General features: G+C 44.2%; 1 protein-coding gene across 1 annotated transcript in view; it reads right to left on the bottom strand.

Moving 5' to 3' along the window:
* Positions 1-13,592, bottom strand: part of RHAG (Rh associated glycoprotein) — a 90,803-nt gene that overhangs the window by 28,260 nt on the left and 48,951 nt on the right. Inside the window, exon 2 of the mRNA XM_073586422.1 lies at positions 12,445-12,628. Within this exon, the coding sequence (XP_073442523.1) occupies positions 12,445-12,628 (184 nt within the window). The remainder of the gene's footprint in view (positions 1-12,444; positions 12,629-13,592) is intronic.

Here is a 13,592-nt window from a genome sequence, read left to right as displayed (position 1 = left end):
GTTCAACAACATTAGCCATGCCCTCAAAAATGCTGAGAAACTCCACCTAATCACTGACATGTGGCTAAGTGCTTGTGGGCAGGGATGGAACATCTTCCTGATGACACACTGGGTTACCCTTGTGGAAGCCGGGACCCAGTCAGACCTTGGGATGGAACACGTCCTCCCCACGCCAAGGATTGTGGGCCCTACATCAATCATGGTTGCCCCCACAATAACATACATAGTAACATAGTTTTGAAGGCTGAAGGAAGACCTTATGTCCATCTAGTTCAGCCTATTTTTAGTGCAGCTTTTCTGCATTGTTGATCCTGGGGAAGGCAAAAAACCCACAGAGTAGAAGCCAATTTTCTCCATAGGGAAAAAAAATTCCTTCCCTTAAGCTGGGTCAACTATCTACCTATAATATTCTGTTATTCATAACATTCTATACTGTTACTCAGAAGAAAAGCATCCATTCCTTTCTTAAATTCATTCAGTGAGTTGGCCATCACCACTTCCTCAGGAAGAGAATTCCAGAGCCTCACTGCTCTTACCGTGAAGAACCCTCTTCTATGCTGGTGCAGAAATTGTCTTTCCTCCAAATGAAGAGAATGCCCCCTTGTTCTTGTCACAGTCCTTGGTACAAACAGTTCATTGGAGAGATCTCTGTATTGCCCTCTGATATACTTGTACATATATATTAAGTCTCCCCTAAGTCTTCTCTTTTCTAGAATAAATAGACCTAATTTTGATAACCTTTCTGGGTATTGTAGTGAACCAACTCCATTTATCATTTTAGTAGCCCACCTTTGAACCCTTTCAAGTTCAGTAATGTCTTTCTTAAGCACTGGCATCCAAAATTACACACAATACTCCAAGTGTGGTCTGACGAGTGATTTGTACAGAGGGAGAATTATGTTTTCATCTCGTGTCCCCAGACCTCTTCTGATGCATCCCATGACCCTATTTGCTTTGGTGGCAGCTGCCTGACACTGGGCACTCCAATTTAGCTTCTTATTGACTAAGATGCCTAAGTCTTTTTCCATGTCTGATTTCCCCAGCAGTTTCCCATTTAGTAAGTAATTGTAACATCTGTTTCTCCTTCCCATGTGCATAACCTTACACTTATCTGTGTTAAGCCTCATTTGCCATTTTTCAGCCCAATTCTCCAATTTACTCAAATCTGTCTGTAGTTGCAAACTGTCCTCCTTTGTGTTAACTGCCTTACATAGTTTTGTATCATCTGCAAATACTGATATTTTACTGTGTAAGCCATCCACTAGATCATTAATAAATATATTAAATAGTAGGGGGCCCAATACAGAACCCTGTGGTCCCCCACTAGTAACCCTGGCCCAATCTGAGTATGCGCCATTAATAACCACTCTTTGTTTTCTATCACTAAGCCAGCTACCTACCCATCTACACACATTTTCCCCTAGCCCAAGCTTTCTCATCTTACTTACCAATCTTTTATGTGGGACAGTGTCAAATGCTTTAGAGAAGTCGAGATAAATGACATCCAATGATTCTCCTTGGTCCATTTGAGAGCTTACATCCTCATAGAAGCTGCTCAGGTTAGCTTGACAGGGGCGATCCTTCATAAATCCATGTTGATATGGAGTTAAACATTTATTAACATTGAGATATTCCATAATGGTATCCCTTAGAAACCCTTCAGAAATTTTACCTACAACAGATGTTAAGCTTACCGGCCTATAGTTTCCAGGTTCCCTTTTACACCCCATTTTGAATATTGGTACCACATTTGCTTGCCGCCAATCAAAAGGAACAGACCCTGTTTCTATAGAGTCTTTAAATATAAGGAATAGAGGCCTGTCTATCACATTACCTAACTCCCTTAATACCCGAGGGTGAATTCCATCAGGGCCTGGTGATTCGTCCATTTTAATCTTACCAAGGTGGTTCTGCACTTCTTCCTGGGTTAGGCAGGTAATACTTAATGGGGAGTTTACATTATCACTCTGCAGTTCCCCTGGCAAATCCTTTTCCTGTGTGAACACTGTTGAGAAGAAAGTATTTAAAACATTTGCTTTTCCCACATCGCTCTCTATGATTTCACCCTCATTGTTCTTTAAAGGGCCGACACCATCAATTTTAATCTTTTTACTGTTTATATAATTAAAGAATAGTTTGGGGTTTGTTTTACTGAGTCTCTCAGTTTCCACTTTTGCTAAATGTATTTGTTTTTTACACATTTTTTTCTCTATAACTTTTAAATGCTTCTTCATTGTCTTCTTGTTTTAGCTTCTTAAATGCCTTGTTCTTGTTATTTATTGCCCTTTTTACATCCTTATTTAGCCACATTGGTGTTCTCCTGTTCCTAGCCCTTTTATTTCTGTACGGTATGGCAGGCTCGCAGTGGGTGTGTAAAACTGATTTAAATATTTCCCATTTATTTTCTGTGCTCCTATTTTTGAGGACATTGACCCAATCAATTCGGTGAAGGTCCTCTCTAAGCTGATCAAACTTTGCTTTCCTGAAATTCAGCGTTTTTGTAGCCCCTTTCCAGGGCACCTTACTGAAGGACAAGTGGAATTGTATTATATTGTGGTCACTGTTCCCTAGGTGCCATCGACTCGTACTTCTGTTATTCTATCTGGCCTGTTGCTTAAAATTAAGTCCAGAAGGGCTGTCCCTCTAGTTGGGCCCTGCACAAGTTGTGACAGATAATTATCCTTGGTCACTGACAGACATTGGTTTCCTTTCTGAGATCCGCAGGTTTCAGTTTCCCAGTCTATGTCGGGGTAGTTGAAGTCCCCATAATAATCACCTCATTGTGATTTGCTGCTTTGTCTATTTGTTTCAATAATACATTTTCAATGGTTTCTGTTATATTTGGTGGATTATAACAAACCCCTATGAGGATTTTATTACTTTTCCCTCCTTGTATCTCCACCCATAGAGACTCCACGTCTTCATTTCCCTCTTGTATATCTTCTCTTAGTGTGGGCTTTAAAGTGGACTTTATATATAGACAGACTCCACCCCCTTTCCTTTTTTTACGATCCCTCCTAAACAAATCATATCCTTGCAAGTTAGCCGCCCAGTCATAGCTGTCGTCTAATCATGTCTCATTTATTCCTACTATGTCGTATTTTTCCTCATACATTACCAACTCCAGATCTTCAATCTTATTGGTCAGACTTCTTGCATTGGTCAGCATGCAGGAAAGAAGTTTTGCTTCCTTTTTCTTAGCTTCCTTCTGAGTACCCTGTCTTGGGTCCTCTGTACCACATCTAGTATCCTTGATTAGTTTGTCCTTCTGCTGCATGTTCTTGTCTGCTGTTTTCCCTCCCATCCCCTCTTCTTCTAGTTTAAAGCCCTCCTGATGAGTGTGGCAAGTCTTCTGGCGAATGTGTGTTTCACAGGTTTTGTGAGGTGTATCCCATCTCTTGCGAGAAGTCCATCATAGAGGTAATTGATGCCATGGTCCAAGAATCCAAATCCTTGCTGCCTGCACCACCGTCGTAGCCAGTTGTTCACCTTTAGTATCGTATTCCATCTTCTGATGCCGTGACCATCGACTGGGAGGATTGATGAGAAAACAACCTGTACGTTCCGTTCCTTTATTTTCTTCCCCAGAATTTCAAAGTCTTTGCAGATAGTTGGTAGGTCATTTCTTGCCGTGTCGTTTGTGCCTACATGTATCAGTAGGAAAGGGTAGTCATCCTTGGATTTGAGGATAGTTGGTATCCTGTTGGCCACATCCTTGATTTTTGCTCCTGGGAGGCAGCATACTTCTCGTGCGGTTATGTCCGGCCTGCAGATAGTTGCCTCCGTGCCTCTTAGTAGTGAGTCACCCATAACTACCACTCTTCTTTTCTTTCCGGATGCACTGCTTGTTGCTCGTGAGTGTTTTTGAGTGTCATTTGTTTCCGCTTTTGTTGACAGAGTAACTTCTTTTGTTGATAGTGTGTCTTCTCTTGTAGATACGGTATCATCCTGAGCTGTGCCATTTTCATTCTCCAGCAAGAGGGCTTCATATTGGTTGCTAAGCTGTGTGGGTGGTGATGACCACTTGATCCGTTTGCTTCTTTTCGTCACATGGCTCCATTTTTCAGCCTCTGTATGTGCTCTGAAGCTTTTCTCACTTTCCGAATCCTGAATGGTTGCTTCTGCTTCATCCAAGAAGTCCTCATGTTCTTTAATTACCTTCAATGTTGCTATTCTTTCTTCCAGTCCCTGCACCTTTTCCTCTAAGAGGGCAACAAGTTGGCACTTCTGACAGGTAAAGTTGAGTTTTTGGGCCAGAAGATCCGTGAACATGTAGCATGTGTTGCAGGTGACCATGTGGATTTTCTTCTCTTCCATATTGCTTTTACTTATGCAGTCTATGATGGGTGGCAACTTGCGATGTCCTCAAACAGCGAGACCCGGCAAGTCCCAGCGATCGATCAGCTTAAGGCGACTCTTCTCCTCTTCCCAGAATGTACCAGAAATATGCAGATGAGCTTCCTGCTTCTCCAATCCCTGGTTTTACGATGTCCTCAAACAGCGAGACCCGGCAAGTCCCAGCGATCGATCAGCTTAAGGCGACTCTTCTCCTCTTCCCAGAATGCACCGGAAATAAGCAGATGAGTTTCCTGCTTCTGCAATCCCTGGCTCTCCAGTCTACAGCTACTGCACCTCATCCTCCTCCTCTTCAGCCTCCATCTCCGAATTGACCACATCAGTCACAAGCTGGAATCACTGCAGCACTGCTTCAGCCAAGCGGCAACAGGCTGTGCTGAAGCTAATATGCTTTGGTGACAAACCACACAATGCTGAAGAGTTGTGGACAGCTCTGAAAGAGCAGGCAGATTTGTAATTGACACCGCTGAACCTACAGCCAGGCATGGTCGTGTGTAACAATGCCTGAAACCTGGTGGCAGCTCTGAAGCGAGGTGAGCTCACACACGAATGTGGCGCCCCTGAGGCTCAGTTGCCACAGAGGTACTGCACCTTCTTCTAAGGTGTAGTGCCCCACCACCTAGGTATGTTGGAAACTCCTTTACACACTCCAACATCTGCATCCCACACACAGGATAGTTCAGTAGGTCCACATAGCAGCTCCAAGCTGGGGGTAGCAGAGCACCCTTCGTGGAACCCTGCTTCGTAACACGAGATGTGCTGGGAGGTGGGTGGAGTTAGTATAAAAGAAAGGGAAAGTTTAGAATTACAGGTCAGTCTGACAGAAGGTCAGGCGAGAAGGAGTTCAGTTCTGAAGTTAGCTTGCATTCAGTTTGAGTTCAGTTTAGAAAGAGTGCTGCAGCTGCCTCAGTGATCTGAGTCAGCTGGCACGGGAAAGAGAAGAGAAGGAGAAAGAAGTAGACCTGCAACCTAAGCTTCCATAAAAGAGTGAAGGAACAGCGTGGAACGAAGGAGAAGGAGAACAGAGAGGAGTTGTGGGTTGAGAGAGAGTACCCTGCCTATAGGTTCTCAGCACAAGGCCGGGGCCCGGTCCCCGAGGTTGTATGGACACTTATGGTTCTGCAGCAGACACCGGTGGAGTAGTTGGCTGTAAATGTACTATTCCCATCAAAGACTTGGGACACAACAACAACCGATTCGCGAGCCAGGACTCTGAGAGGAGTCCCCGATAGAGGCTACAGCTGTCTGTCATACAAGTAGAGACTAGAAACACCTGGAGAGAGGCAATCCAGGGTAACTGAGTACTGGAGTGCTTCGCCCCAGAGGCGCATTGGAGGAGTCGTTCAGAAAGGCACATGTTGGCGGAGCGTTGGAGAGGAGAAGCCTGACTTGCCCGGGAGGTTGATTGAGTCTCTGCCCCGGAGGACACGGCATGGACGCGGGCACCAGTGATTACCAAGAACTGTGAGTAAAGCTTTGAAACTGCAAGTCCTGGTATCCTCCATTCATTCGCCGCTAACACTTCCAGCACCGCTACATCTGGGTACCAGCATCTATACTATTCTGTGCCTTTCCTCATCCATTGCACCTACACTGCCCTGGAACTACAGCTCCACCTGTGGGGAGCTACACCATCTTTGCTGCACCACGCCATCAGTCCCAGTGGATCTGCACGCAGCGTTGGCTTACCATCTCCCTTGCCAAACAAGGTGCTAAATAAACTTTAACACCATTAACATCACCGCCATTGATATTGGGCGCCCAGGGCTACGGACTGGGTCACCGCTGCTGTGACACATTCCCCTGACACTGGCCCAGTACCGAGTAACCCCGCTGCCCTGGGTGTGAGGGGCGACCCACGAATCATGCCTGGTCGATATGCTTAACCTCATTGTTAAACGATTTCTCAAAATCTACCCAGAGCTGCCGGATTTGCTTGTCAAAATATGCCACCTGTATGCCCACTTTAGAAAGTCAGCTACAGCTTCCGCTGCCCTTGTCGTGCTTCAGCAGTGTTTGCAGCTTCTGGCTCACTGACTGTTGTGTGATGTCCCCACTCGTTGGAACTCTACACTTCAGATTTTTACAAGGATTTGTGAGCAGAAGAGGACAGTTGTTGACTACCAGCATCAACATGGCCGTCAATATTCATTTCAGACTCCACACTTAAGACCTCAGGAGTTGACATGGATGTCAGACATATGAACCATCCACCAAAACTTTGACAATTCCACCATGATGGTGAGCGGCGATGATGCCATAATTAGCATTACCATCCCGCTTCTGTGTGTTATGAAACTCTCTCTGCTCACAATCTAAGAGGATGCATTGCAGGTTGAGCATGATGAAATGGGCCAAGGAACCATATAGGATGATTACACACAGCCCAGCCTCATCTCATCCCAATGTGGATTAGGTGACATTGAGGAGGAGGAGGAAGAACAGAAGCTACTTTCATGCGCTGTAGATGGTACTACAAGCACAACTGTCATACCGTCTGTTCAGTGTGGATAGCCTGAGGACAAGGAGGTGGAGGAAGAGGATGAGGAGTAGAGCATGATCAGTCGTCCGTTTGGTGAGGACATGGAAATCTTACCTGTTAGCAGTCTGGCATGCTTGGCTCAGTTTATGTTATCCTGCCTTTCCCGTGACCCTTGTGTTCTCAAAACTTTGGGTGACTGTCATTACTGGTTGGTGACGCTTCTAGACCCACACTACAAGGAGAACTTTCTGTCTCTTATTCCAAATGCAGACAGGTCTACTAAAATGGGGCAGTACCAGAGGGCCCTTGTGGAATTATTAAAAAAATTCCAATCTGAAAACGCTGGCGGCAGAGGTCACAGTTTGCTGGACAACCAAGCAGTACAGGGAAGAGAGACACAACTTCAATTTAGCAGCAGAGGCAAAGGAACACTGGCAAAGTTCTGGGAGAGTTTTCTCAGATCCTTACATCGCACAGGCCCTGAGGCGTGGGGTACTCTCACAAGGAGTGCAAAATTTTGGGAGATGTTGAGGGAGTATATTGCTGACCGTACCAATGCCTTCCGTGATTCCTCTGTGCCTTATAATTATTGGGTATCCAAGCTGGACATGTGGCATGAACTGGCTCTCTATGCCTTGGAGGTCCCAGCCTGACCTGCTAGCGTTTTGTCAGAGCGGGTTTTTAGTGTCACTGGCGGAATTATAACTGATAAGCGCAACCACCTGACAACTGAAAATGCTAAGGGTTGGATAGGGCCAGAATTCTCTACACCACTGAATGATAGCAGCGTAACATAAACTCAAATCCATTGTCATTTTTTGGGAGGGCTATTCCCATGCACCTCTTCACACCCACACATGGTTATACACTTCCTGATTGTGGCTATTTTGTTTTGTCCTCCTCCTTCTCCTCATCCTCATCCTACACCACCAGATCACCAGGGTGACAGTGGTCTGTAATGCAACATCCACATAATTTTTTTAAAGGGTGCTTATGATGTCCGTACCAATTATTTGTCAGCCCATACATTTAGTGCATGGGCATTACAAGCTTAGGAAACCCGCTCCTTCTTAATAGGAATATTTTTTATGAGGCCCTCCTCCATGTCTGGTCAAAGGGGTATTGGGGTGCACCCGCATTTTTGGCAGCCCTTGCATTCAGTGCATAGGCAAACACTATGGGAGACCGATTTCCTAATAATGGGAAAATTGTTTTCACTAGGCCCTCCTGAACGTCTCTTCAAAGGGGTATTATGGTGCATGCAAAGTTTTGACAGCTCTTGCCTTCACTGCACAGGCAAACACTGTGGGAGAGCCACTTCACAATCATGGGAAAATCGTTTTATGGGGACCTCCTCCATGTCTCTTCCAAGGGGTATTGGGGTGTGTCCAAATTTGTGGCAGATCTTGCAAGCAGTATGGGTGCCCCACCCCCTTTTGGGCCTCCCCCCTGTTGGAACCCACAGTATGGAGGGGGCTGCTTTTCCACAGAACCTTCCATCCCCTGTTATCTCTCGACCAGTCCGACCAATTCATCGGCATTCCGGGGATCACCCTCGGCAACCCAAGACTGTACAGGCCTTGGCAGGGATTGCACATACCGGTCATCACCATCCATTCTACCATCTGCACAGGCGTAGAGGACTGTGACTGCATCCACTTCTGGACCAGGTGCAACATTTCAAACACTTGGGAGCGTGGTGGTTTGTCCCGGTGATACGCCCAACAGTGAACCCACTGTGCCCTGAGAGTCATTGTTACCCCAAAGCGTGCAAGAATCTCCCTTTTTAGATTGCAATTCTCTTTAGCGTCTTGCAAAGTTAAATCAGAGTATGCTTTCTGGGGTTCCCCCATCTAGTATGGCACCAGTAACTCTGTCCACTGCTCTGGCAGGAGTTTCCTCCTCTTGGCGACCATTTCAAACACCGTCATGAAAGCCTCAACATTGCAAATCTCCATTGTAGATTCTTCATCCTCAACAATGCAGTTCTCCACTGCACGTTTTTCAGTCCCAACACTGCAATTCTCCACTGCAGGTACTTCAGGCTCAATACTGCAATTCTCCAATGCAGGTTCTTCAGGCTCAACACTGTAATTCTCCACTGCTTGTTTTACAGCTTCAACACTGCAATGCTCCACTGCAGGTTCTTCAGCCTCAACACTGCAATTCACTGCACAGGCAAACAGTATGGGATTACCAACTTCCTAATACTGGGAATATTGCTTTCAGGTGGTCCTCCTGCATGGCTTTTTAAATGGGTTTTTGGTTGCATCTAAATTTGGTGCAGGGCAGGCCTTGCATTCAATGCACAAACAGTTTGGGAGCTCCAACTTCCTAATAGGAACATTGCTTTCATGTGGCCCTCCTGTACATCTGTTCAAAAGTTTATTGGGGTGCATCCGAATTTGGGGCAGGCCTTGCATTCACCACATAGACAAACAATATGGGAGAACCACTTCATAATAATAGGAACATTGTTCTCAGGATGCCCTCCTGTATGTCTCTTCAAAGGGGTATTGGGGTGCATCCTAATTTTTGGCAGCCCTGCCACTCACTGCATAGGCAATAACAGTATAGTGGGAACAACAAAGCTTATCCAGCTGATGGATGAATAGTAAAGGCCGCCTTATGGCCCTATAAAAACAGGCTTTGTGACTTTCAGAGTCCCTCCTTCACAAATGAAACAGGATATGTCTGATGATGTGTCACACACCACATGGACAGAAAGCAATGCTAAAGTTCAAAAATGCATCAAAAACGCTACATGTGAACATAGCCCAAGGTGTGGAGGAGCATTTCTGTTTTTGGTTATTTATTTAGCCTTATATACTGTGCAAGTCATTGACCTGGAAAAGATGCTCCTTAACATACAGTATTTCCCAGGAAAATCCATTATGATTTCGTTGTTGTATGTTTTATTGTGAGTTTGTAAAAGTGGTGTAAGACTCTGACAACGTAGTTCACTGGGAGTCAGAAATGCTTGCAGGGGTCTTCCCCATGATGTTCCCATGTCATTAGAGCACTGATCCCATTGATTTTTGCTATTTCTAGACCCTCTAAAGACTGCCGGGGCGGCCGCGGTAGAAATGCACGAGTTTCCAATGGACTTACATTGGGCTCAGTGCTCGGGTCGGGCACCTGCGCTTTCCAATATGCTCGACCCGAGCAACGAGCACCTGAGCATTTTAGTGCTCGCGCATCACTAGTTACAATCTGCCAATGTGGCTCTAAGTAGGATCGTTATACATAGTATTAAACATAGAGCTTGGTAGTTACTAGTTAAGGGATTTCCTACCTTTGAAACATTTTACTATTGCAACGACTTAATTGTTTTAGAAATATCAATAGCATTATTACCATTCTCCACTCCTTCCCATCGGACTTTGTAGGCATGGCAGGAGTGATGACATGCCGAGAGTTCATCAACACTTGAGGCAGTAGGCTCAGTGATGATCGTAGACAGCACAAGAAAGCAAAGCCTAGAGATTGGCTTCAGTGGTCACATGGTGTTGAAATGATGTCATTACTGTAGACAAGTCAAAAGAGTTGAATGTGAAGAAGCAGAAAGATGCCATTGGAGTGGCAGGAGGTGAGTAAGTGTGAGGGAGCGCCAGAGCCATAGTCGTGGCTGAGACTAATGGCTCTTGTGCACACTTGTCTCCCTTCACAAACAAACAATGTCCTTTTGTTAGTTTACATGCCTCTCTGCACCTTCAGGATCTCCTCTGAGTTGCTGAAGACCCCTTTCACATGATTGCGCACAAACAGAGACACGGTCCAGTTGTAACTTAAAACATTAGATCTTTACTTCTTTCTATTCGCACCACATCCTTACTAGATACAACATTAGCATAGGCTTCCATACAGTCCACATTCTCCACTTTCCCTGCACTCTTTCCAACATCCTTCAGTACGTGCCCGAGTCGTACCATCTCACCTGATACCACAGCGTCCTCACTGTTCAGACTTATTACACTCAGATATTCTCTCATCCGTTTCACCCCAGACATGAGGGTATCTGCCCATGCAGTAATGAAATATGATATGCTCAATAAGTGGTAAAGCCACAGTAGATTCATCAATGAAAATTACATAAATGATGAAGCTGCTGTAGGCAGCAACAAACATTGGGCAGAGCAGGCACTGTGACACTTCATTGGATAATTATAATCATGTGTTTCATTGATTTACAAAGTGAACCTTCAAAGGGAACAGGGTTGCATATATATTTCATAGTATATAGACTTTTTCTTTGCTAGTAAATATTTGATTCAGTCTCTGCTCATGCCATTGAGTGATATACCATATTTATGTACTTTTCATTGATGAATCTGCTGTGACTTTGCCACTTATTGAGCATATCATATGAAATATTAGGGCATGAGATGTATGATTCCTTCCGGAGGTTCATTCATTTCACAAATGCTAACTATTACCCTGTTGGTGTGTTTAGCATTGCGGATTTGTAGTATTTGACTCTACATTAATAGGATAATTATTTTCTTTCACTTGCCTGCTCTTCATCATTTGTTTTTCCTGCATGTCTTTTTTGTATGGTTTCAATTGCTTTTAATGCATCATTGCCTTCCTGACATTTCTGTCTGAATCAAGCCTTTTTTATCTTTGATTTGGGCTATGTGTCCAATATTATTTGCGCTCTTTTCCTTCTTGGTCTCCATTCTTTTTGGTGTAGATACAATTTTTTGATCGCCTGTTAATGCATTTTAATGCAATCTTGCGGCAAGCAAAAAAAAACCAATTCTGGTGTTCTGATTTTTTCTCTTGTTACGTCGTTTACCGATCATATTAATTATTTTTATACTTTGATAGTTTGGGTTATTCAGGACTCGGTGATATCAAATATGTGTATTTTTTTTAATTGTTTTATTTTGAATAGGACGAATGGGGGTTATTGAAACTTTTACATATTTTTCTATATTTTTAAAAACTTTTTTTTTACTTGTTACAAGCTTCAATAGTCTCCTTGAGAGACTAGGAGCTGTGATCATCCGATTGCCTATGCTGCACATAGGAGGGCTTCAGCCCTGCCCTGTTGGCTTTAGCCCTGCCCTGTTTGGCAGAAATGCTCACTTGCTATGAGAATTGATGGCTAGGCAGCACTCATAGCTATCTGGCTATGACAACCACACACCCCAGGTTGTCATGCCAACCCATTGGCAACCCACGGACATGTGACACAAGCACTGTTGGGAGGCATTAGAGATGCGCTTCGGCCGTGAGCATGTTAAATGCCGCTGTCAAAGATTGACAGCGGCATTTAACAAATTAACAGCAGCGGGTGGATCACGATTCCTCCCGCAGCTGTTATGGGCACATGTTAGCCGATGAAATCTAGATTGTGAGCCCCAATGAGGACAGTGCCAATAATGTCTGTAAAGTGCTGTAGAATTAATGGTGCCATACAAGTGAGTAAAAAATATTTATATATCATAAAATTATTATGGGCAGCGTTTCCCCTTGAAAATCTAATGTTTACTCTTCCATAGATCATGCGGCTTGTTTCCTTCACATTAGCTTAGATAAAAATAATAACATTCTGTCTAACTGAAGCCACCACAAGGAGGCGCTTTATTTACACAAATTACCTTTTGATGCCGATTTCAATCTTGCCTCCATGTAAGTGCCAAAATCCCTGCATTAATGTTCCCCACTGAAGACCGAAAGCTGCGATAAGTAAGTTGATGCCGACGCTGCTGAATCCATATCTTTTCAAAAAAGTCATCAAGAATCCGAAACCAACGAAGATCATGACGTGCACATCCTGAAAAACTGAGTAGAGAAAAAGAAGACTCGATTACCAGATCACGCATACTATGTCCATTCATCTACTTTACTGACCAAACCATGTTCTACATTTTAGCCATTTTGTTTTTTTTTTTTCATTTCTTTCTCTTTTTTTTTTAATATCAATGATTCATCAACAACAGATTGTTTGGCTCCGACTTCTACTTCACCCACCAATCAGCTGATTTAAAGAGGTTGTCGGGTCTTAAATGCGACTACAGACTTGTGAATCCTCGCATCGTGCACTCTGGTGCTAGGAGGAGTGGGCGTGTGACATAAATATGTGATTTGCATTCATGCGGTCATTTGCCAACTAGATGGGCGCAGCCTCACGCAATGCAAGTGTACTGAGAAAGGACAGAAACAATCTAGTCTGAATGTGGTTGTAATCATGCAAATAGCATACTTGTGGTCATATGAACACCAGCTCCTGCCGCCGGTACCGGAGAATCCTCACAGCTGTACGCTATGTGAGAATTCACAAGTCTGCAGTCACATAGAGTATTTTTTACAAATAAAGGACTTTCCAGACTCCACTCCACTACTAACTCCTGAGCTTGATGTCAGCGGATGTTACACAGCTGATATCTAGCCCAAAACCAATACCATTACAAGGCAATTGGGAATAGCCAAGGTTAAGCGCCAGAATTGGCATCTCTAATGGATACGCCATTTCTGGGGCGCCTGAGAGCTAATCATATTAGGTTGGAAAGGGGCGAATATCCATGAACCTTCACAACCTGTGAATATCAGCCCACAGCTGTAGCTGTTTGCTTACCCTTTTCTGGTTATTAAGAATAAAGGAGACTATATTTCTTTTTTTTGGGTCCCCCATTTTTAATAACCAGTAAATGCAAAGCAGGCAGCTGAGGGATGACATTAATAGACTGGGGAGCTCTATGGTTTTTGGGCCCTTTCAAGATTAATAACATCAGCTCACAGCTGTCTG

The sequence above is a fragment of the Dendrobates tinctorius genome, unplaced genomic scaffold, assembly GCF_039654945.1.
Source record: "Dendrobates tinctorius isolate UK_male_01 unplaced genomic scaffold, ASM3965494v1 ptg000093l, whole genome shotgun sequence".
Taxonomy (NCBI): Eukaryota; Metazoa; Chordata; class Amphibia; order Anura; family Dendrobatidae; genus Dendrobates; species Dendrobates tinctorius.
Note: the sequence above shows the minus strand (reverse complement) of the source record. Positions and strands in the feature narration are given on the sequence as shown.